The sequence below is a fragment of the Nomia melanderi genome, chromosome 10 (genome assembly GCF_051020985.1).
Source record: "Nomia melanderi isolate GNS246 chromosome 10, iyNomMela1, whole genome shotgun sequence".
In the NCBI taxonomy this organism is placed as follows: Eukaryota; Metazoa; Arthropoda; class Insecta; order Hymenoptera; family Halictidae; genus Nomia; species Nomia melanderi.
Genome location: NC_135008.1, coordinates 5,677,774 through 5,703,177, shown reverse-complemented (window position 1 = coordinate 5,703,177; position 25,404 = coordinate 5,677,774). Strand labels below are relative to the sequence as shown.

Genomic DNA, 25,404 nt, shown 5'->3' with positions numbered 1-25,404 from the left:
TGTGAATTAACCCTTTGCGCACGAATGTCGACGTTTTGCCGAGATCAAACTTTCATATTTCGAATGCAGAGTCGCGAACGAATGATTTAATAACTGAAGCAGCAAGGGATCGGTGCATAGTTTCCTTTTTCTCTATTGTTTAAGCATACGAGATATAATTTGGCCTAATCTGCTGAAGTCCGCAAAGGATCAAGGAACTAAAGCTATTTTCTTTCAATATTTCACGTATCGATGCAGCATACAGAGGGTAATGGAAATACCAAAGTTTGTAATGTTCCTCTATCAAATCATCTGGCGACTAGGAGTCGCCTTTCGAGTGCAAAGGGTTAAAACTTCCACTAAATAATGTTCATTCAATATCATATTAGCTTTTAACCAGCGTCCACTTTTATCTCACATCTTTCTCGCGTGGCACGATATTGTTTAGCAACGGGTTGATCGTTAGCGAGTCAAGCAGATTGCGAGAGGTTGAAAGATCGAGCGAGGAAGATTGAGGATGATAGGAGAGGACATTCGTGGTACGTTTGATTGCGCGGGGGTGTTCTTGAAAACCGAAATTCCCAATGGCGGTCCCGACGGGCGCCGATTAACGGGCCGCTCCTCGGCAGGCTAAGTAATTGCGGTCGTTTAATACCGGGACGGGAATAATACTGTCGCGTAGTAAATCGACGCCACGATGTTTTCCGCGGATCGATTTGTTACGCTGTTTTTGTCTGGCCGCGTTCTGCGAGCGGGACCGCCATCGAACTAATTACGGTTTCGGTGATTATGATTATGGTGACGGGATGTGGGTGGGATGAGAAACACGACCGCGGCGGAAAAAGCTGTTCGACGACTGGTTACACGGGTGTTTAGGGAACGGGCTGATTCACGGTGAAACGGAGCCTTTTTTAATTGCTTTGGCGGGGAACAATCTGAAAATGATACCGTTGTGCCGCTGGGGCAGAGGCTGCCGCAATATCTTCTATCGGGTAGAGGCAATAAAGGAGATTTAGTGGGAGGCACTAAGTGGTGTTAACGTGCCGCCCTGACAAAACAAGAACTTCCCGCGTACTCGTTCTTTTCCCATTTATTAATCGCGTTGACGTTCGTTTCTCGATTTCTCGGTGAGATATAAAATACGCAGCGGCGATTGACATTAGCCCCTTGTTCTACGATATCAGACTCGCGAAGGTTCCAAGTAGAATTTAACGAACATCAATATTATCCAATTCGTTCGAATACAAGTTACGTATTATTCCTCTGTTATTAATGATTACACTTTAGAATAAACGTTGACGTAGAATACTACAGTGTTACTATAGTATAAATAATGAAAGGGTGGATCTTGAGTAATCGAGAGCTAGGAATAAATATATGTATTTAATAAAATAAAGCTAAAACTATGGTCAAAATATAAAATATGGTAAAAAGTACAACTACTTGTACACTATCAACACGACTCTCCTCCCGCAACTCTCTGACCGGTATTCCCTGCCAAGAATCATTCTCTCCATCACTAGCATTCTCACTCGCACTCGTCACAAACACTCGGATGCACCCCTGGAAAGCTGGCCCAGCAATCTTGGGTCCGCGACGTTCTGCAGGTCACTTTCTCTCGTCCGTTTTACAACCTGTCCTTCACTCACACTCATTCTTACATTCACTCTTCTTAAAAATACCTTAACCTACGCTAAAAATTCTAGATACTACAATACGATTGGAATTTTCTCTTATTTTGAATGAATTATCAACAACAAAGTAGTTAGATCGATCACAATTCAGGAAGAAGTCACAGGGCAAGGGGTTAAATCTAAAATGAAAGCTTCACATTCGGTTGACGGTATCGTTTGAATAAAATCGGCATTTTAAAATACCCCCGGGACAATGTTTCACGCGTACGAATCTATTAGATCAATTGTCGCACGGCGTTCGGACGCGCGAGATCATCAGTCGCCGATGATAATTTTTCAGCGGACCGTAATTTCTCATCCCCCGTATCATCCGAGGGCTACGCCGCGTTAATAGTGATCAATCAGATAGTATAATTCATATTCACGCACGTGCGAGAGAGCCGGCCCCGATAGTAACGATGCCAATGATTTACTGGCGGCCCGGCATGAGCGTACTACGGACGATTTGTTTTAACGTTACGGTTTCCCGGAGCAATAAACAAAACCGAGTGCGTGAAACGAGTGCGTGGCTGCGAGCCTCGCGAAATTATCGCCGCGGCTGATTAATTAACGAACTGCACCGAAATTCCCCGTCGTTCCTTTTTTTTCCACCGATGCGCGGGTTGTTTCGTTTATTCGTCGCTCGCGATTCGCGTGGCGCTAAATTAAATGTAGCGCGCTCTGATAGAATTCAGTTATTGTTAGTTACGAAATGAACTAATAGGCGTATCGTACACGTCGCTCGTGTTTCATGGGAAAAATTTTCGCGGAAAAATATGTTCGCTTTCAAGGCACAATCGGCGTTGTTGTAAACTCATGAATTTTTCAATTTCAATCGCAACATGTTTTTGCGTTTTCTCGTTCATGCAACGCTCCGCGACGGAACAGCGAATTAAAACGCGGAGCGAAACGCGTTAGGAGCCAATCAACGAGCCCCGAGCGAGGAGCAGGCAAATTGTCGCGACACTTTCGAACATTAACCGTGTAATACCTTTTAAAGACGTTGCTCTCCGAAGTTTCGAACGCACGCGCTCCTCAAAGTCATCGCCGGTGATTATATTTACAGCAAAACTTCCGGCAAGAATTCGATCGTTAAAGACGCCTTCCGGACATTAAATCCGCGCTGAACTGGCGCGCACTCGAACGATTTCACTTTCGCGTCGGACGGTGAAGCTCGCCGATGGGTCGCCGATCGAGCCCTGTAGCTCTCGAGGACGCCGAATTAATCAGCTTCTTCGCGCTCGCCAATTTCGGAGTTAATAAAGGGCTGATGAGTTATTTAAATCCTGCACCGGGGGGCGTAGTGGACGGAGAACAGCAGCGACGAAGTTAAATCATTTGCAATGGAGTTTCGGTTATCTGATTTCCGATTATCAGCCGGCCCCGCTTTTATTTGAGCCGGCGAGGCCCCCGAGTGATCGGGAGCGAACTCCATCACAGATAATCAACGTTCCGCTGTATCGGGAATCCAAGTTTCCCTGGCAGCCCTTTCACCAAGGGCTTTTGCCACGCGGAGTTTGAGAACGAGATGATTGGCAATGTTGGGCTATCGCGAATGATCGTAGCTGCTCGCGCGAATTTTCTTTAATTCGGGGAAACATTCTCGTTCGTTGAATCGAAGAGTCGGAAAGGGAAAAAACGATTGATTCTGTTTTAATCGATTAAAGGGCTGACTCGCTTAGGGATCTCGGTGTTCACTGACCGTTAATGTTAACCCTTTGCACTCGGAAGCTTCTCGCTAGAAACATTCGGCGCCGTTTGAAACGAACTAATGAGGAAGCGTACGTCAATTAAGAAACAAAGATATTTTATAGGAATATTTCACATGCAGGTGCATTATACAGAACGTAATATTGTATATAACACTTTGGAATTTTTTTATATGAAATTAAATGGTGACTGAGAGTCACCTCTCGAGTGCAAAGGGTTAATCAGTGTCATGTTAATCATCAATATGAAGAAAGATAGAGGGATAAAATATACTCATAGCTAAATTCCAATTTCATTTCATTCTCCCGTGTACAAGTCAGTAATCTCGTGTCACAACTAATAAGAGGCAAGATGCAATTGATTACATTCGTTGGAACACTCGAAAATGAGTTCTTCCGACGCACAGTGCGGCTTAACTTAAACAGTACGAGTGATACAAACAAATATTTCAGACGAAAGTTGTAAGGTACAGAGCTGAGCATACGATGGTTACGACTTTTTCACACCAAACGTTATATAAACAGAGAAACGGAGTTTATCTACACAATTTGAAATGAAAATTATCTTGTACAGCATGGACTATTCAACAACACCTTCATTTTTCGTCGTACGAGTAATCGAATTTTGGAGTTTTGTCCACAGGCGTCACTGTGCGACGTCTTCTATTAACCAGTTTTTAGATGTAAGCAGCAATCGATGCGAAATATCGGATCGCCGCGGAATAGAAGCGTTACAGAGTTCCATCCGAATGAATTCACCGCGTCGATATGACGATGGCGCGCCGCGTCTCTAATGTTCGCGAGCGGAACGGCAACGATCGGCTGTTGTTCGGTTGCTTTTATCCGTTTATCCGGGAATTGGCTCGCGTCGACGAGCAGGAAAATTTGAGCGGCACGGGGCGGCGCGGCGCAACGAAACGGCGCAATGTGCGGCTACACGTGAAATGTGTCGGCAGTAATTGCCGTGGTAATTACGGTGCGTCAGTACCGGCGACACCGCTGTCTGTGTAATGCGAGTCTAAACGTGGCTTCCTGCGTGTACCGCGCGCGTCACGATATCAGGGACACCGGCTAAAAGGAGCAAAAACATAACGACACCCCGAAGATCCCGTCGCAGCCGCCTGATTACGTTGCCGCTCCATTTTTGCTTGTATCCCGAATTAATTCATTCGCCGCGGCCTCGTGCTCTTTTTCCGCCCGTTATTCCCCGAGAATATCATTCCTGCGACTGCGTATTCACTATTCTCTGACTACCTTAACACGTTGTCCGGAGAATCAGCACACACCGAATTACTCGTACGATCAAAGCAACTTTTTTCGAACAGAAAATTGAAAAGCCTATATCTGACGCAAAGATCGGTCTTTCAACCTTCTTGCATCTGATAGGTTCGATTATCGTATCAAGTTCGACTCTCAAGATTGAAGAAGCCGAGCTTCTGCTTTTCGATTTGGTTCAGTGGCCTCGTCTTGAAGGTAGCGCGGGGTTATCGAATATTGAAGAGGTTCGTTTATTTCCACGGAAACCGCGAACTAATGAAAACAAGAAACAATATGGACAGAGTTTTAATTAGCCGGCCGGGTAAACGCGGAAGAAGAGCGCGCGCCGCGCACGACCCGGCGGCCTCCGTTCCGTTTACAATTCTCCATCATTGTCAGCCTTCAATTTACGCGTTCCGCATTTAATTCCGACTACTTTCGCGGGGAGCGCGCGTGCACGGCGGACGCGTTACCTTCCACTCCCCATTACGAAACGAAATAATAATGATGTATTATGCGCGTGTCACAATGGCCACTGTACGGTTGAAAATTGCACTGAAACACGCTTTTGTGTTCATAATTAATGAACTCCATCGAGCTGCACGGTTCATACAAACTTCCATCTTCCGAATGATGGCCGGCCGTGTTACTTAGGTAATCCGCGCGCGCACAGGCGCACACGTATATACGTATACAGAGACAGAGAGACGTATCCGCCGGGAAATTATTATCGTCGGGGCGGGGATGCGGAATACGGACCGACCTCTCTCGTAACCCATTCGGCAACCCTGAAATTTTCCCGTTATCTCGTCGGTTGTATGCAACCGAGCGCAGCCGGGGCAACCATCTCGCCCTGCGCGCCGTCCGCGGAAACTAACTTGGACTAGTCCGTCATTTCCAGTTTCTCGTGGTACTTCGTACAGCGAACCAGAACCTGTTCCGCCGTAATAACGCCGGCTAATTGAGATGAATCCGCGCTACCTCTTTCCCGATGGATCGGATCCACCGTGGGTCAACGTTAATAAAATTGATCGAGGGGAAAAGGATCGATCGCCGGTAATCATCGATCAAACGCGATGTTCGGTGGCTCGGTTGCTGGCATTTAGCGCGATTTCGAAATAGTAAAGCCACCGGCGCGGTGCTCGGAGATCGTCCGATAATTCTTGAAAGAGTCGACCGAGACCAGTAGCAAAGGCGGACTAACCGGATACACCGCTTCGCCGTTTGATTACTCTATTGGGTTATGATACTTGATAATTATCTCTTGAAAAGTAGTCCCTAATTAGACCGACTATTACACTTATACGGAGCTGAGCACTGAGTAGTTGGATTCAAAGTTAACTCAGTCCATTAACACGTCGACTGCCAGGAGAATTTCCAGCGTTTCGAGTAGTAACACTTATTCTTTAATAACAAAGGCAAGTGATATTGAAAATAATTATTAATGGTTTAGTATCACAGTAGTCATATTACGCTATCTAGCTACTTGTATTGCTAAATATTTTTATTTACAATCAAGTTTTTTATTATAATTGTTCAGCAATTTGGAAGTCATCGGTGACCATAGCAGTCAACGTGTTAACGGGTCTATTTCGATTCTTACCTTATTATATCCGCTTGATGTTTAAATAGGATACAATCGAAATTTATAGTAAATCTGTCGTTTGTGACGATAAGAAACAACTCGAGGACAATCATTCCATACTTTACACCTGAACACGCTCCAAGCGCAGCGGGACAGTCCCAAAGGGCGCCATCAGATTTCGCGGCGAGCGGGTTTCAAAATTAAATTCCACGCGTGCACATCTATAATGGGAGGTCCCTTATTTCGCGTTATCATCTCCGCAGGGCGTAATTTCCATTAAACCCCGACACGTACGGCTCGCGCGAGTGACACCCGCCGTGTCGGCGTTTACGAAACACGCGAGACAGTCCCATGCCCGAGGAAACACAATCGCGTGACGAATTTACACGCGCTTTACGGGGGCGGCACGCTTTTTAGTTTCGACGGTTACCATTTAAACCCGCGGACCGCACGCGCGCGCGCGGGCGCGGGCGCGGAACGGCACGGAAGAAGTCGTTCGCGTCTGGGCCGATTAAAATCAAGTCGCCCACTCGATTCGCGGCGCTTTAACGGTCGGTCGCGGGGGAGATTTTATAGAAACTAATTGCGTCGCACTATCGCATTCAGCTGGAAGCGTTGGAGGCTTAAATTAAATTCGATCTCGGCGAACGACGAAAAGTTCGCGCGACTAGAGCGAGAGGTACACACCGAGGCGCGTTATTACAAGGCGAAGGTTCAGCCCGGCGCGAGTTCGGCTCGCAGTCTCCATCGATCCGAGGAATCGACCGCTATTTTTCAAGCGGCGTGTCTGGCCCCGTATGGCGGATCGCCGGGATATCGTATACCGAGACGGAAAACTTTTTCCCAAGGATAAAGGGCGGGGGAAGGAGTTACGAGTTGTTTGCCGTGGCGGGCGGGCAAAGAAGTTCGCCCGAGTGGACGTGATTACGCGGGGAAAACGATGGCGGGCCAGGGGGGAGGGAGCGGACGGGCCAGGAAATGGGCCGGGGCTGATTGCTAAAAATTACGGCGCGCACGCCTCGCCGCTGTACACTCGGGCCAGCCCGCGTCGATCTAGCGTGAGATTGCGTCTCCTTGTTAGAATTTGTAACAGCTGCATGTTCCTGGGCATCTGCTCCGGCTGTCCCGACCAAGTCGAACGGCTTAATGCTTCGTCCCTGCCGGGACGAGCATGCTCTGGCGGCAAGATGCGACACCGAGACGCTGATTCGCGACGACTCAAGCTGTTGAAACACGCGAGCGGACAATTTGGAAACTCTGACGCCTCGGCGACGAACGTTGTCCTTCTGATGACGCGAAAGTTTCGTATCGCAGAAATCAAAGATGCGAAACTGATTGGATTATTTAAATAGTGGGAGACTGGTGTATAGATCTCTTTCAGTTTAGAGTTCAGCAGCTCGATAGATGGGTAATTATTCGGCTCTGTTAAAGGTCTTGATTACTTTGAAGTTGAAGAGGGTTAATGTATTCATAGATTTATCTGGAAATATACGCGAGGTAAACACACGTTGCACGAACGAGTTACAAGAGAGCATAAACTTTAACGGCCGGAACATTTCTACATAGAGGCAGGAATTATTTAAGGCCCCGTTGTTTGTACGTTGCTCCAGATCTTCGGACGTTTCCTCGCATCTTTCTGCCGTTGTATTCATGGTTAACCCTTTCGAAACCGGGCTGCTACCCCTGATAAGTCCATTTGCAGATTAAAGCGAGTTGTTCTGGGTGTATACAGGCCGCTCCATTTATCATGATTACCCTGAACAGGTTCGTTAGGCTAAACCGTGGGAGAATAATAGCTCCTGATGAGTTTCTTTGTTCCAGAGAGCTACGTACTTGTTACCATTCGATTAATATCTATTCCTTTCGCCGTGTCCCCTAATCAAGCTCGATTTCTTCTTGAAACTCGCACAAAGGAGGCTCGCGTGGAATATTTCCAATCGCATTAATCATAATATCCAACCTCTGCGATCCTCGAAACGATCTCCTCTCGAACCGTCTTAACAGCGACCCCGATAAGCAGGAAAATAATTTACCGCCGTCATTAATGTCCGTGACGTCCAGTACGCGCAACGAAAGGCGAACGGAAACAGGGAATAAATTAAAATTTACCTCGGAACCGGCGCGACGTCGCGCGTCGCGAGATGATGTACGACCGAGAGAGGTTTTGTATTTATTTAACCGGGGATTCCCGCGAATTCGGCCGTGTCGTCGAATCGCAGTCACCGGCCGCGCGTCTGACAACTGTTCGACCGACGGACTGTTATCTAAAATTGTCCGTAACGGCAGGGACCGATAATTGCGCGGTTTCTGCGGCCATATTTTCGGTCGCGATAACGGCCGGTTGTCTCGCCGGATCGACTCGTTGATTAACTGTCGCCGGCTGTCCCGTTTCCAGCCGCGGCAACACGCTCACGCTCGATGAAGATTTACGCGCCGGGAACGTGACTCCTTGACTCTGTTATATTGCACGCCGCTCTTTTACGGACTGTCCGCCCGTTGCGAGATTCATGCGCCACGCGCGGAATGGCGGCCACGGCTGCGGCCTGAACGAACGTGCCGGAGACACGCGTCTCGCGGACAATCCGCGTGCATGAGCTACGAGGGAGAGGTACGTCGACGTCCCCCGTTACATTTTTATCGGTGGTTATGACAGAACGAAAAGCCGCGGCTCCATTATCGCGCGCGCGCGCCGATCGATCGTCGAGTTTTTACACTGACGAGAAACAAATAAGGAGAGAAGCGGCTCGGAGACGCGTCATTGTCGCGTATAAATATTTTATTGTCCCGCGGCCTCGTTTGACGGAAGGTATTGAATTCCGTTTTTACGAGCTTATGCGGGAACGACCGCTGTAAAATTCGTTAGAGTTTAGTGGACCTTTTCGAGCGCGATCTAAACCGCGTCGTAGCAACATCGCCGCTCAAAGTGTGGCTTGTCGGAAATATCGACGAATGCGCGTTCTGGAAATCCTGGACGTTAACCGGGGAAAATGTAATCTCGAACAAAGGGAAGCTTGGTTCAGAGACAAGACGAGATAAGCATGACCGGTTGCGCGAAGGGTTCGTAAAGAATTTAACGTTCCGCGCGCTTCAAAGGGCGCTGCGACTTTTCGGAGAACTTTACAGGTTAACGTAAAAATCGCATAAATTTCTTTTTATCGGCTTTTATACCTCTCCTTTATGAAAATTCCTCCTGCGATTTACATCGGACGCAGTCCATATAATCTTCCGCGAAGTTTCTTATAGCGAGATTCTGTGAGCGTTCTGGATTTTTCTGGGTGATTAGTTTCTGTAATCGTTATGTTCTTCTTTTTTTGTTAGTTTCTTAGAGAAATTAGGCTTCTCGCATGGACGAGTTGAGCCTAGATCGAGATAGGATGGACCGTGCGTAACAGTCGATAGCCGAGGTCATCGAATGACCGCGAAGCCGGCGATCGGCCTCGAAATAGTCACGATTCGCTCGATCCATCAGCGAATGGCGAGGGTGCAGTACGCGATGCGGGGCGCGAGGTAATCGCGATTAACCCGATTCCATCGACTGACCGTAACGCCGATTTCGACCGAGCGTACGATCTTTTTTTCGCGGGACCCATTTACCCAGTGACGTGTTCCGCGCGGGCGTATTCCAGTTTCGTTTCAACCACCTCGGTGCGTGCATGAAAAGACCGCGGAACGGGGTCACCGGACGTTCCCTTTCAGTCTCCGATACGTTTTCTATTTCGCGATCAACCTCGCTTAGTCCCCTCTTCCTCTATTTCCCTGATTTCCGCACGTCCGTTCACATTCCTGCCGCATCGACACTCACGCGGGAACGGCGTATTCTATGGCCAGGTCGCCTGATGCATCGTCGGTCAACTGATCATCGGTTATTCCAACGTACAGCGATTTACAAACGCATGAAAATGTTTAACGCGTGAAACACCGTTCAAGGATATCGTAGATTTAATAAAGTTCCCATAGAACCGATTACTTGGAAAATTAGAAAATTAAAAAATATTTGGACTACGTATTTCATACAATTAATTAGTTAAATGTACGCGAATAATCTACGATCGTAGTATTTACGTTGCCAGGTCGGCTATAGAATCGGTTACATAATTCGACGCCGATACGTTTGCCAAGGGAACCATGATCCTTTGCAACAATATCTACGGAATATGACAGAGCCCGATGATATCGCGGCTGCCAGGACGTTGTAAGCGGAATTTACGGAATCCGGATTGAATAAATGGCCGGTGATACACGTGTGCCTTTGGGGGCGGCCAGATGCGCTCCGGTCATTCGTGCACCGACCGATACTGCACCGGATCGTAATCAACATAACGGCGAAATAAACGGGCGCGCGGCCGTCCGTTCGCCGATGTCACAAACTGTGAGTGACACGTACGCGCCGCTCTCATCTCGCGAATGCGACGTTACAGCGCGCGCTACGCGTACGGCCGTGTGTCGCGTGTTTTTATGGTCTTTCGGTTGCTCGTTGTTTATTCCGCTCATACGGTAATCCCGCGTCGGCCGCCGGTCCGGTAAAAATGCGAACGTAACTCGCCGCGATCGGACGGTGATCGAGCGTGTCTTAGGAGTTCCCCGATAAAATCACGGACGACACGCATTCGGTGCACGGCGCAGTTTGCGCCGTCGTTATCCGATGAATATTCAATGCCGGGTATCGATGAAATATCGTTGATAGGTGTACCGTGACATCGATGATCCGGCTCGATGGGGAACGCCGCCGAATCAGCAAGTCAAAGGGACACGGGCCGCGCCCCGGTTAACGATTACAGAAAACCCGCCAACGACAAAGACGATTTATTCATCTGTCGAGGAAAATAGAGCACGGGTAGGAGCTAAGGGGCAAGCAGAAGACAAACAGAATAGGTCCGTAGACCGTTTTCGTTATTCATGAGCCGACATTTTCCAGACAGAGTCCCCATCGATTCGCCGTTCGACGACGTCTAAGCACACATCGATATTGATATTAGAACGAATCGAAGCGATGCCGGTTATTTCGGTTGACGAGACGAGGCGAATGAAATCGGCCCGCTCGGTCAATATTTATGCGCCGGGGAACACCTTCCAGCTCGAATAATCCGAGCGGGCCGCGTTCCTCTTCCGCAAATTTAAATTCGCCTATTCCACCGACTCGCGGCCGCGTATCGATTCCCGGTAAAAATACAGGTATCGTTTCCGGCGAGTAGCTTTCCGATGGTATAATTCTAGTTTCCGGTAATTCCGGCGTTCGTTAAGCTTCTCCGTTCTACTGGAACCGAGGATCGCGGCAGTTATGAATCCGAATGAGGGCGCAAACGAGGGTGCAGTCGGAGGTGCGCTGCATCTTGTCCGGCAGTTCGGATCTCGATTCAATTCCATGTACCGCGTTCCCAGAAGAGGGAATCAGAGTTGCAGAGCTTATTATTCGGTAAACTCTCGAGAAAATCAAAGTTTCGAAATTGTATCAGTGACCTAGATATTTATAAACATCCAATAAGAAACATCTAAAAAGAAAGAACCGTCGATCCAGCAATTACATCTACTAATTAATATCTAATTAACATTCAACAATGTCCACTTCGCTCGCAGCGTTATAAAAGAGCCGAGCCATCTGCATGGCGGAAAGGCAGAGGAAATGGGGAACGAACCAGTCGTCACCGAGCGTTCGAAAGAATCGGCGTTCGCGCGAGGTTGGATTTTCCGCGTGAATCTCGTTGTTCTTCGGCCGAGCTGTTATTAAGGGGGGGATGGCGGCGGAAAAGCGGGAGCGGTTTTTGACGCGGTCGGCCGACGTAAATCCATCGGGCCGGGAATTTCCGCGCGCACGACCGAACAATGGCGGCCGGCGGATTCGATTTCACGCGAGACGCCGGGAATGGATTTACTCACGTCCAGCGAGATTTCCTCGGCGGCGCGTCGTCGTCGTCGTCCTCCTCCTCTTTGTCCTCGGTGGCACGTCACTTCCGTCGCGGATCGATCGTCGGTGGCGCATCAATGAATCCCTCCTGGTCGCTGACTCGAAGATTCCCCGTTGCAAATCGCGCCGGCGATCACCGGGTACGCGTGACACTGAAACAAGAAAGATAAATCGATCAGCTGTCAGCTCTTCGAGAACGAATGTCGTCGCATTGTACTTGAATTATAAAAATTCGTTGTAAATAGGTAATCGAATTCTTCAAACAGTGAGAGATCAGTGCAGTTTCCATTTGGCATTCGAGGTCTCGATGTATTTAATCGTTCGAGTCACAAGTAATTAAACGTGGAATGTATTACTTACACGATTCAAATGCGGGAAAGCAACGAAACGGCGAGCGCCAGTGAAATTCAAATACACCGTTATCTAAAGCGGTCAAATGTAGATCTTTTCGACGTGGAATCTGAGCATCCAGTTGGCGGTCGGTGGGACTCAAACGATTGACTTCCTCTGCCAAAGGTTTTGAATACTTCAAAAAATCCTCGTCGGCAAAGGGTGAAATCGCGCTGCGGCCGGGTTTACCGGCCGCCTGATCGATACGGGGGTGAAGGAGGACGGTTTTTCGCGGCTTGTCGCGGCGGTCCGCTCCGTCCCCCCATTTCTACGGTCACCCGGTCAGCGGGCTATTATTAAATTCCTCTTACGCGGGCCACGGACACCGAACGGTAATTAACGCGAGCCTACATTTTTTTCCCCGCGAGCAGTTTTAATTGCGCGCGCCGCGCGCGAGCAGTTTTAATCAAGCCATACTAATTTTTCGGCCGATCACAGGGGAAACTTCGGCGGAACTTGTTGCGGACCGCGCTGATTAAAGTTTCCCGGATGGCTACGCGAGGCCCGCGGGCGCTCTTTTAATATGGATTTTAGCCGCAGAACGTTCAATTTATCGCGAGGATTCGCCGGCTTACGAAAGACCGGCTCTCTTTTGTGCCGACCCCAATTTCGCATTTCTGTTCGACGCAGATTTTTGTGACAGCCGCACGACCCAGTGCCTTTTCACCCGACGGATTGAAAATTCTTTTAAAATTCGAACGTATTTCTCCATTTCGGAGATTTTTTCAGTTCCAAATGGGGAATATTTCAAGCGTGATACCCGCTTCGGACGAATAACGAACTGATTCCACAAACGCGCCGAATTCATTGCTGCACTTAACACACTAATTCGCGAGATCGAAGCGTGCACGGCTGTCGGTCCGCGGGTAATTGTTTCGAAGTTACGTAATTCACCGATGTTTGTCTACCGTTATGGGAGACTGATTGCCTTAAGGGCCGGCGGCGTATCACAAAAGAGTGTACTAAGTAGGATCACGTGAACGGGAGAGTATTTTTCCGCATTAAAATCATATTACGATCAAATTCGTGCAAGAGCCGCCTTCTGTGCGCGACGCCGGTCTACTTGAATTACTCTAACAAGCTTGAGGCTGCCTGTTACGAAACCAGCTTCTTCGCGTTATTATACCCAGCGCTCAGCGTGCGCTACAATCTCTTGGAACACCGTCGCGTCGCGTCGCGTCGCGTCGTCGATCGGAGGGTAGATAAACATGACGGAGGAGGCTGCGGGGTCAATCGAACGAGTCAATCAATGCGCGCGGGATAAAGGGACGCGGTTTAATGGCAAAAATGAACTCGCTTCTAAATGGAATAACAATCGCGCCGCTGAGCAAGGGAATAACGTAAACCCCGGAGGGAATTGTTCCTTTGCGAGTCAGACGAATGATTGATCGCCGCCACTTCGTCAAAAGAATCCAGCGAACGGGAGGTTTACAAAATAAAAGCTGTGATACAGATAAACGGATGAAACGAGGAGACCAAAAAACAACAATCGGCGAACGTTCCTTCAGCGCCGCCGCCCATTACCGAAATCGCGTTTTCCGTTGGCACGAAAATCGCTTGCGTATCCGCGAATTTTGTTTCGCGTTTGGTAACTGAAATAAAATCAAAAAAAAAGAGAAAAGCGAGAGAGAGAGGGGGAGGAATTGACAAAAAGTCCGGCCGTGCGAGAGCCTCTCGAGTGAATGGGCCGGAGCTTTCTGCGGTTTCACGGCCGTTTCAATTTACTCGCGGCGAGGAACGAGCGAGGGGGCGCAGAGGCCGTTAAAACGCGTGGAATCAGGCTGGAAGAATAGCGGCGAGTGAAAAAGAGAGATCGGGCGGGGGGAGGAGGGTGGCGCGGGGGTCTCTGGCTGGTCGAAATTCAAAGTACTTGATGACAACGAGCGCAGGGTGAGGTTAGATTGAACCGTACTTACGTGTACGCGGAATCGTGCCCACGGCGTGTTTCGTACGTGCATGCGGTTGTTGTCTAAACGCGCGCGAGGGAAAGAGGGGCGAGTTTAAAAGGGTGGCTCATCGGCGTCGCGAAGGTAACGCCAGCGGCTCCTGCCGATGTACAGGTTGTTTCTTCGATTCCGGTCAGAAATCTGGAGGATCATGCAATTCCCTATCATTTCGCTTTCCGTTCAAGCGCATTCAAGATGCAACGAATACACTCGTGTAATTTGAAACACACGCTAGCCACGAGTGTACTCACGATCGGCAGCGAGTAGGTTAAACGTTGTTTTCGAATGTTTCATATTGCGGTATTACTCAACTAAATACGTAAGACAGTTGCAAAATCTTCTTCAATTAGAATCCAAGTTAACGCGATTACCAGGGCGAAGCAAGTAACGGTAATCCAGTTTGTATTCAAAATACCCGGATTATCATCCGTTTAAAAAGTTTGATTAAGCCCCGGAGGGCTCGCCCTATCAGTTATGGGTTAACCGGTCTGAAGTCTCGAGAATTGTTTGGCCCAGTGGTGTGATCTTTCAGTTTCTTTCGCGTAATTCTATTTTCCTTTCTTCGGGAACTTCTTTAAACTTCTCCTCGTCCCCCGGTGTTCCGTACAGTTAAACCGAGGACCATAACCGGGTCGAGATGAATGAGTTTCTTAAAGATGTTTCAGAAGTCGCGATCGCAGTGCGTCGGACAGGGGAGAGGTTGAATGCGGAAGGTCGCCGGTAGGGGCGGCGATAATGAAACCGCCTGTACAAGCAGCGCATTACTTCGCGACGGGCCTGTGTTCGTAAGTAATGTATCGCGTTCTTTGGAATACACCCTTTCCCTCCGCGGCGCCATTCTCATCCCCGCGACACCCTTTACACCGATCCACCGCCCTTCCCGCTTCCTCGCGCGTCGTCTTGCTCTTCCCCTGATTGTTCGCCGATGTGTTCGCGCGCCTTGCAGACTCGTAGGACAACCGCGTCGCGCGGACACAATGGAACATTACGGAACAATCGACGATGCATGCCTAGGGGCCGAATGAAAGTGTCCCCGTTGTGGGATCGTAGGTAGCAAATCCGGCTCGAAGGACCAAAAATGTTACGCTACGATCGACGTGTGATGCCCGCCAAATTAATCTTGGGCACCTGGATCCGTCGGTAGAGCAGTGGTCGCGTGTTCGCGTTACGTTTTGTTCGAATCGAGAATTTTGTACGAGTCTGTCGTGTGATAGACTCGAAGATGATGCGTGATTGAGTTTTCCGAATGTTGTACGAGAACTCTATTTGTCGAACGCGTGTCGTGAATTATGGAAAGAACAGTTCTTGTCGAATGTATGTGTATGACTGTCTTGTCGAATGCGGATGTATGACGGTCTTGTCGAATGCGGATGGATGACTGACTTGTCGAATGCGGATGTATGACTGACTTGTCGAATGCGGATGGATGACTGACTTGTCGAATGCGGATGTATGACTGACTTGTCGAATGCGGATGTATGACTAACCTTCGTCGGAACTCTTGCACCCACAAGTCAACTTTCTTACCCCTCCTTCGGATGTACGGAAGGGGATGCTGACGGAGTGGGAACAAGAGATCGACGAAGTCTCGAGTAAAAAATACATTTGGCAACAGCGAGAAAATACCGCTACCTTGACGAACGTGCAAGGGTGTACCCCGATGTGAGTACGCACCCTTGTCCGCAGGTAGTCCTCGCTGTTGCGCGCACGTTCGGTTAGTCAGCGACGAAAACCCCGTTACGTGGGCCCATGTGCACGTGCCCACCTAAGTACGGGCACGTACCCATGGCCGCGGGTAATCCTCGCCGCTGCGCGAGAATTTGTCTGGTTTATGACAGGGGCGATTTTTGTACGGGACAGAAAATGCGAGGCTGACTTGCACAATGGCCGAAGCCGGGCCCCGGATCAACTGTCCCGAACGCTCGATCGTGTTTGCGCCCGTGTCATAAACCAGAACCGTGTATCGACGTGCCGCGGTCCTCGGTATCCCGAAAGGCCCCTTGTTCCACGACGGAACATGCTCCCCCCGTTGAGAGACCCTGTCGATCAATTTGCGTACGAGTGTTGACAATGTGCGAATGTAATATACAATGTTGCGATACGGGGTCGTGTAGACGACGAAGACTTAATCCTAAATTCGTGTGAGGATCCGAGAGGATGATCTTCTTCTCGTGGAGGCCGTGGACTGCGTGGATGCTCCAGTCCACCCTGGGATGTCAAGCGTTGTCTTCCGTCGGAAGAAGCGCGAGTTGCTTGACATTCCGCTTGAACGTGCCGTTTGCCGTACGAACTGTCACCGCCCTGATGACGCCATCTGAGCCGGGGTGTACGGCTTCGATGCGTCCGAGGTCCCACTGCAGCGGCGGAAGATGGTCGTTCTTGAGGACCACGAGAGATCCCGTTTTGATTTCGTGCGATCCTCGGGTCCATTTTTGTCGCACGTTGAGGTGGTGGATATATTCCTTGTGCCACCTAGTCCAAAAGTCCTGTTTCACCTTCTGGGCATGTTGCCAGGATGACAGGCGATTGCTCGGCACATCGTGAAAACTCGTCTCGGGCATGCCCGTCAACGAATTGCCGATTAAAAAATGGGCGGGAGTGAGAGCAGAAGGATCATTAGGATCTGACGAAAGTGGTGTCAGCGGACGGGAATTTAGGATCGCTTCTATTTCGATTACTATGGTATTGAAATGTTCGAACGTGTATAAATTGTCACCCATTACCCGTCGGAGATGGTGTTTAAAAGATTTTACCGCAGCTTCCCAGAGACCACCGAAATTGGGGGAAATTGAGGGAATGAAGTGCCATGACATCTCCTTATCGGTAAGGAAATGCCGTAACACATCATCCCCTTGCAAATCTTGGTAGAGCCGGGTGAGTTCGTTATTGGCACCCACAAAATTGGTGCCATTATCCGAGTAGATGTTACGACATATGCCCCTTCGCGAAATGAAGCGTTTCAACGCGGCGATAAACGCTTCCGTCGTCATGTCGCTGACAACCTCGAGATGGACGGCCTTCGTAGCGAAGCAGACAAAGACGGCAACGTAAACCTTAACGCGAGCCCGGTTTCGATATTTCTTCTCCTTAACGGAAAATGGTCCACAATAGTCGATGCCGCAATTCTGGAAGGGTCGAGACTGGGTGACGCGGGTAATGGGTAGACGACCCATTACATATTCGGTGCTCGGTGGGCTGACGCGGAAGCAACGGATACATTGTCGTATGATTTTACGCACCGAATTTTTGCCGTCGATGGGCCAGTACCGTTGTCGTATGTTGTGTAACGTCGTGTTCAGTCCTGCGTGGTGGTTGTCGATATGTGTTTGTCGAATGATCAGTTCGGTTATGTAGTGTCCCTTGGGCAGTAATATCGGATGTTTTTGGTCGAACGGTAGGTCGGAGTTTTGTAGTCGGCCTCCGACGCGAAGTATTCCCTTTTTGTCGCGGAACGGGTGCAACGGGAGCAACTTACTTTTGGGACTGAGTTCGCGCTCAGTGTCGAGGCGGTGCAAGTCAGTCGCGAACGCGGAAGCCTGCGCGAGTAAAACAACGCGTTCGTTAGCGCGGCGAATCTCCTCAACCGACGGTGGTCCGTTCGCGCGATAGTCCTTTTTGAACCGTAAACAGTAGGCCACGATACGCTGAAGTCTCTTTATGCATGAAAACCGTCGCAGAATTCCGTCGTCTCGAACGACGGACGTGGCGAGACACATCACCGGCCGCGATTCCGGTACCTCCGTGGAGGGCGCGAACCTTGACTCAGGCCACCTCGAACGGTCGTGGCTGAGCCATTGTGGGCCATGGTACCAGATCGAGGCACGAGCGAACTCCGAGGGGGTCTGTCCTCGTGAAACTAAGTCCGCCGGATTGTCGTTCGAGCGTACGTGATTCCACGCGGCAATGTCGGTCCTTTTCTGTATTTCTGCCACGCGATTGGCCACAAATGTTTTTAGCGTGTTTGGTTCCTTTTGTAACCAATTTAGTACGATTGTCGAGTCCGTCCAGAAGTATGTCTTGTCGAGTCGGTAAGTCAGTGCGTCGCGTACGGTCGTGTAGAGGGATGCGAGGAGGACGGCACCGCATAATTCTAGACGAGCGAGAGTGGCGGTCTTCAATGGTGCGACTCGAGACTTTGCGCACAACAATTGAGATTTGATGTTCTCCGCGGAATCTATCGTGCGGATGTAAATGCAAGCTCCATAGGCTCGCTCGCTCGCGTCGCAGAACCCATGGAGCTCGATACGTCTAGCCGCGCGTTGAGACACGTGTCGTTCAAACCGAACGTGCTCCAACCGTGGCAATTCCTTGACGTACGTAGTCCACTCCGTATGAAAAAGAGCTGGGAGTGACTCGTCCCAGTCTAACTGCAGTTGCCACAATCGCTGCATCAGGATTTTTGCGGTGACGATGACCGGCGCGAGTAAGCCCAAGGGGTCGAAAATTTTCGCGATCGCGGAAAGAATGTTGCGTTTCGTGACCCGCTGGTTATGGTTCGAGTCGACTACGTAAATGATGTTGTCGCGGCGCGAGTCCCAAGACACGCCGAGGGTTTTTACCATTGTGTCGCCAAAAACCTTCGGGTGAATTTGCGACGTGGAGAGTCCGCCGAGAAGTCGCGGATGGTTGGAGACCCACTGTCTGATATTGAGTCCGCCGCGTTTTAATAACCCGAGCATTTGATCGCGAATGTTCAATGCTTCCGTGTATGTATTTGCTCCCGTTATGAGATCGTCCACGTACAAGTCGCGTCGAAGAACATCTGCCGCCACGGGATAGTTGTTCTGTTCATCTTGCGCGAGTTGATGCAAACACCGGATCGCGAGGTACGGAGCAGAGGTCAAACCGAATGTGACCGTGTTCAACGTGTATGTCTTTATGTTGTTGTGTTCGTCTCGCCACAAGATGCGTTGATACGGCCGATCCTCAGGACGTATGATAAACTGGCGGTACATTTTCTCGATATCGCCTGTGATGACGTATGCATGCATACGAAATCGCAAAAGCAACGCCAGCAGATCGTCCTGAATCGTCGGTCCGGTGATCAAGGCATCGTTGAGGGAGACTCCACTGTTCGATTTCGCGGAACCGTCAAACACTACGCGGACCTTCGTGGTTTCGCTCGACTCTTTTAGGACCGCGTGATGAGGCAGGTAGAAACCGTGCGTGCCGGGGGTTTCCTCCTGGCTCATGTGCCCTAAGTCGAGGTATTCCTTCATAACGTTGGAATACTCGCGTTTGAGCGACGAGTCCCTTTTCAGTTTCCGCTCGAGTGCTGCTAGACGGTTTAGTGCGCGCGATCGCGATTCCGCGATGTCCCGTTTCTTTTCGTTGAAGGGTAACGCTACGACGTAACGGCCGGTGCTGTCGCGTGTAACGTTATCCTTGAAGTGTTCTTCACATTCCCGTTCCTCCGAAGTCAGATGTTGTATATGAGGACCGTCCTCCAATTCCCAGAATTTCCTTAAGTCGAACTGTAGACTTGTAAGGAAAGTCTGGGCCTTGATACGTGATTTCGCGGTCGGAACGCTCCCCCCGATGATCCATCCAAACTGTGTTTTTTGGAGAATCATGTCCGGTCCGTTTCGGGGGGAGAGACTCCGTTGCCCGATGCTCAGGCACGACAACGCAGGTCCGGTGCCGATGAGCATGTCCACGGTTCCCGGACGATGGAACTGCGGATCCGCGAGTCTGATGTTCGGAGGAATGGGAATGTTTGCGCGGTCGTTCTGTTGATCCGGTGTTGGACCCGAGATTTTTGGAATGGTGTAGAATGTTAACACACGCTGATAGTTCGCCATTCTAGATTTTATCGTTGCCGTGATTAATTTCGTAGCTACCGTGCTCATTTGATTGAGCGCTTCAATCGTTGTCGCGCTCTTTTGAGCCGGTAGTTTTAATTTCGCGGCGAGATTTTCGGTCATGAAGTTGGCGGTGGAGCACGTGTCTATCAGCGTGCGACACTCTACTGCCCTTCCGTCGCGGTCGAGAACGTTGACGACTGCCGTGGCGAGCAGATTATTCGCAGGGACGTCGATCGCGGAGGCCGTACAAACGTGTTGTACCTTTCGTGTCTTGGTTCGTGTCGGAGTCGGTCGTGTCGCGGTTCGTGTCGGAGTCGGTCGTGTCGCGGTTCGTGTCGGAGTCGGTCGTGTCGCGGTTCGTGTCGCGGTTCGTGTCGCGGTTCGTGTCGCGGTTCGTGTCGGAGACGATCGTGTCGCGGTTCGTGTCGCGGTTCGTGTCGCGGTTCGTGTCGCGGTTCGTGTTGCCGTTGGTTGTGACGTGGTTTGTATAGCCGTTGGACGTGACGTGGTTTGTGTAGCCGTTGGACGTGACGTGGTTTGTGTAGCCGTCGGACGTGACGTGGTTTGTGTAGGTACCCTTAGTCATGCCTTAGCTGTCTCGTTATGACGGTGAAGCTTCGTGTTGTGTCGTCCGTGGCACACACGACAGGTCCCGGATCGACAGTTCTCAGTTTTGTGACCGTCTCGGAGACAGTTAAGGCACAACCCTGCCTTTCGAGCCGCTTCGGTTCGCTCGGCTATCGTCATCGCGGCAAATTTCGCGCAATGATACATCGCGTGGACTCCCTTGCAAAGGTGGCAACGCGGCGTGTTTTCCTCCTGTCGCGGTGAAGAGGGGCGCGAGATTCGTCGTCGTTGCGTTGAAGGCGACGAGGGTGGTGTCGACCGCGGTGTAGACGCCCGCGATGAGGTCGAACGCGCGATTGATGTCGAACGCGGTGACGACGGTGGCGTCCGTTCCTTCGTGACGTACGTCCGATGTCGCGTGACTTGAGAGTACGTCGGGCTTGGTTTCGAATGCTTCTGATGCCTGCCCGACCCTTTCGGCTCCTTGTTTGGAACCTCGTGATGGTTCCGTAACGTGGTTCGCGTCGAGGTCGTGGAAACGTAGCTTTCCGTTTGATGCGCCGCAATGTGGAGGTGTTTGAACACCTCCTCGATTTTTGGCGCCTCTGTATCGGTCAGGGTACGTTCCCACGATTTCAGGGTGCCCTTTCCCATTTTCGAAATCGCGAGGCTACACAATAGGTCATTGCCGATATCTTCTGGCGTCCGACCGAGAGCCTGCAATGACCTAATGTGCAGCTGTAAATGGTTTCGTAGGGCTCGAATGGATTCCGGAGAGTCGTTCTGCATCGTCGGCGTATCAATAAGCAACGCGGCATGACGGAGAATTAACACGCGTTTGTTGTCATAGATTTCACAGAGGTGAGTCCACGCGGTTTTATAGTTATCCTCTGTGATCGCGAATGCACCGATCGCGTCCGCGGCTTGGCCCAATAATGATAGACGCAGATAATTTAATTTTTGGTTGTTTGCAAGACCTGGATGGGCGTCTATCATCGTAAGAAACGCGTCTTTGTACGTCGTCCAGTTTTCGAGCTTCCCGTCGAATTTTGGCAAATCTATTTTTGGCAAATTGATGGTGATCGGGTGCGACGGAGACCCGATCAAGGAGGAGTCGGAAGCGTTGACCGGTGTGCTGTTTCGGGCCGGTTTCTCAAGGCTATCTAACAAACGGCGGGCGTCCGCGAGGGCATCGTCGTAATTGTCCGTAATTGTTATGCGTTCGGGGTCTAAACCCTCCAGATTTTCAAGGTACCCCAATTCATCTTGGTCCCTGTTGAAGGAGTCGAAGAGACTGCGTATACGCTCAATGCGCTCGCGAAGTTTGAACGGCGCGTTTTCGGAAGGTTGTAGCTTGTGAATAAAATCTTTAAATACCGTCACCTGGCCTTTGAATGCCCGTTGTTTATACTTGAGCATCCGGATGCGTTCGTTGCTATTGGCTTCTACGTTCGTTGCCATTTTAATAGAAGCGAGGATTGTGAAAGGATATTTGAGAGATCGACAATTCGAAACGAGCTTACCTCGACGATTTTCTCCCGAATTGCCTTGTAGGTGTAGCCTGGATTCCTCCTGGTTCCCTTGATGTAGTCTCGATGCTTGTTTCCGGCTCGTTCGTGTTCCACGCACTGCTTCCGTAGGCCGAGGATCCGGCTCGAAGGACCAAAATGTTATGTGGGATCGTAGGTAGCAAATCCGGCTCGAAGGACCAAAAATGTTACGCTACGATCGACGTGTGATGCCCGCCAAATTAATCTTGGGCACCTGGATCCGTCGGTAGAGCAGTGGTCGCGTGTTCGCGTTACGTTTTGTTCGAATCGAGAATTTTGTACGAGTCTGTCGTGTGATAGACTCGAAGATGATGCGTGATTGAGTTTTCCGAATGTTGTACGAGAACTCTATTTGTCGAACGCGTGTCGTGAATTATGGAAAGAACAGTTCTTGTCGAATGTATGTGTATGACTGTCTTGTCGAATGCGGATGTATGACGGTCTTGTCGAATGCGGATGGATGACTGACTTGTCGAATGCGGATGTATGACTGACTTGTCGAATGCGGATGGATGACTGACTTGTCGAATGCGGATGTATGACTGACTTGTCGAATGCGGATGTATGACTAACCTTCGTCGGAACTCTTGCACCCACAAGTCAACTTTCTTACCCCTCCTTCGGATGTACGGAAGGGGATGCTGACGGAGTGGGAACAAGAGATCGACGAAGTCTCGAGTAAAAAATACATTTGGCAACAGCGAGAAAATACCGCTACCTTGACGAACGTGCAAGGGTGTACCCCGATGTGAGTACGCACCCTTGTCCGCAGGTAGTCCTCGCTGTTGCGCGCACGTTCGGTTAGTCAGCGACGAAAACCCCGTTACGTGGGCCCATGTGCACGTGCCCACCTAAGTACGGGCACGTACCCATGGCCGCGGGTAATCCTCGCCGCTGCGCGAGAATTTGTCTGGTTTATGACAGGGGCGATTTTTGTACGGGACAGAAAATGCGAGGCTGACTTGCACAATGGCCGAAGCCGGGCCCCGGATCAACTGTCCCGAACGCTCGATCGTGTTTGCGCCCGTGTCATAAACCAGAACCGTGTATCGACGTGCCGCGGTCCTCGGTATCCCGAAAGGCCCCTTGTTCCACGACGGAACACCCGTTCCCTGGTAAATTAGTCCGAATTGTCGCGGAGCCAATGATCTCGGCGACAATTTCTTCGTTCCCCCCCTTGCAGAGTTTTCCGCGTTTCCCCTACCGTTCCCAACGGTTTCCTCGCCTCTTCGCGGATGTTTCGTGCACGTACGAAAACGATCGCGAGGCCGTTCGTAATTTTTGACGATGGGAAAGTTCGACGCACACGGCATTACGGACACCGGGGAACCGGAAAGTTTCGGTCCCGGAGCAGCACGCTGCGCGAGCCATTATAATCACTGGCTAAAGCTGGCTAATTTCGTATGAACTTGTTTAAACTTCTCCGAACTTTTCCGCCCGTTTTTTGCTCATTATTTTCACACACAGCTCCCTCCGCGCGCGGAAATCCCCGTGTTCTTTGTTATTGATAAACTCATCAGCCGTTCGAATAGAACCACCGAAACGTATCCGTCAGAGGCAAAACTGAATTCACCGCGGAATATCGAACGATTCGAAGATAGAAATAAATCCACACGCTGCTGTCGGATATAAATATGACCGGAATCGGCGAGGAACTCCGGCGGTCGATGTAACAATCGAACGGACGGAACTATCCTCCGACATCCGTTCCGCTTTAACGCCCCGTCCATTCGGATTGCGGCGACCGGAGCGCGAAAAGAAATTCCAGCGCGAAAACTAATTAAAGTTCCCGGATCTCTTGGCGGCGCATGAATCGCCGATCGTTACCGGCATTATCTCCCCGCGTCGCTATACCGTGTCTATCAAGCGCACGGACTCGAATTGCCGCCGGGCGGGCGGGTACACGTTCGCGCGGAGTGAACCGAAACTAATCTTCCATTGGAGGATACAGCTGGCCGAGCACAGCTTTTAAGCGGAGACACTTCGCCGCGGTGATAAACGAAGTCCGCTTTGTCTTCGAGTTACCGCGGGTGCGAGATACAGCCGCGCGGCAACGAGGTTCACGGCCATCCGTTATCTGGAGCACCGCTATCGGGCGTCATGGAACACCGCTATTGAACCGCAGAGCGCACGGTCGCAAGAAGCAACGGCTAGGTGCAAATTTGTCGGCCGTGCCTCATGATTATCGGACTGTCGGCTAAGTGGGGCGGCCGGGGGCCGGCACAGCTCGTGCCTCGAGTACGTTCAACTCCGCATCCGCGTTCTAGACAACTGCGTTACCCGCGAACCGCAACGGCCGAGATGTCTGCGCTTTTTACGCGTCCTCGGTGCGGCGCGGCGCGGCGCGGCGCTCTGTCTGGCCGCCGCGTAACGAACGCGAGAGCCCGTCCGCGCGGAAAAGCAAAAATTAAACGCCGTACATGTGCAAACGGGATTATCGGGGACCCGCGCGTCGCGTCGAGAAAGGCTATCTTCTTTCTGAGCCACGGCTAAAGCTCTCAAAGTCGATTGCACGGCAACTAGAAAGGTATTACGCGAGAATGCGACAGTAATTTGTAGAGCGCGATTACCGCGGAAAGCTGGTCCTTTGTGGATACCTCTTTTTTTTCGAGAATGTAATTCCTCTGTCTGGCTTGCGGCGGAAATACCGGCGCAGTCTCTTGGGCCTCGGACTTTTTGCGCGATGATATACAAACTCTGCCGGTGCATTATAATGCGGAGGATCGTGTTTAAGGGGCGAACTTCGCCATTCATGGGGAAACTAAGGTTTGATTGCGATGTGCTCTGTAATAGGAATTATTAACAGTGAAAAACGAAGGACTCGGGCCGCGGCTTGGGCAAAGATTTCCACGTTAGAGCGTGAAAATATTCGAAAGCCGATAGAACCTTCCCTAGGGTGCCAAACCTCTCTACTTTCAATACACTTCTCCGAGCGATTTTTCGCTTATTTTCGATATTGGATCGACTTCGAGCTGGTACCTTCGCAGACGTCCAGGTTACCGTTACTTCGTAAACGTTACGGATTTTACGAACGAGCGGTAT

General features: G+C 50.4%; 1 protein-coding gene across 10 annotated transcripts in view; it reads right to left on the bottom strand.

The window, feature by feature from the left end:
• Nucleotides 1-25,404, bottom strand: part of kek5 (leucine-rich repeat, immunoglobulin-like domain-containing kekkon 5 protein) — a 333,208-nt gene that overhangs the window by 51,593 nt on the left and 256,211 nt on the right. For all 10 annotated transcript variants that reach the window (XM_076371230.1, XM_076371229.1, XM_031982775.2 and 7 more), the window contains one exon: nucleotides 12,078-12,257. In XM_076371230.1, coding sequence (XP_076227345.1) covers nucleotides 12,078-12,180 — 103 coding nt within the window. In that variant the 5' untranslated portion in view covers nucleotides 12,181-12,257. The remainder of the gene's footprint in view (nucleotides 1-12,077; nucleotides 12,258-25,404) is intronic.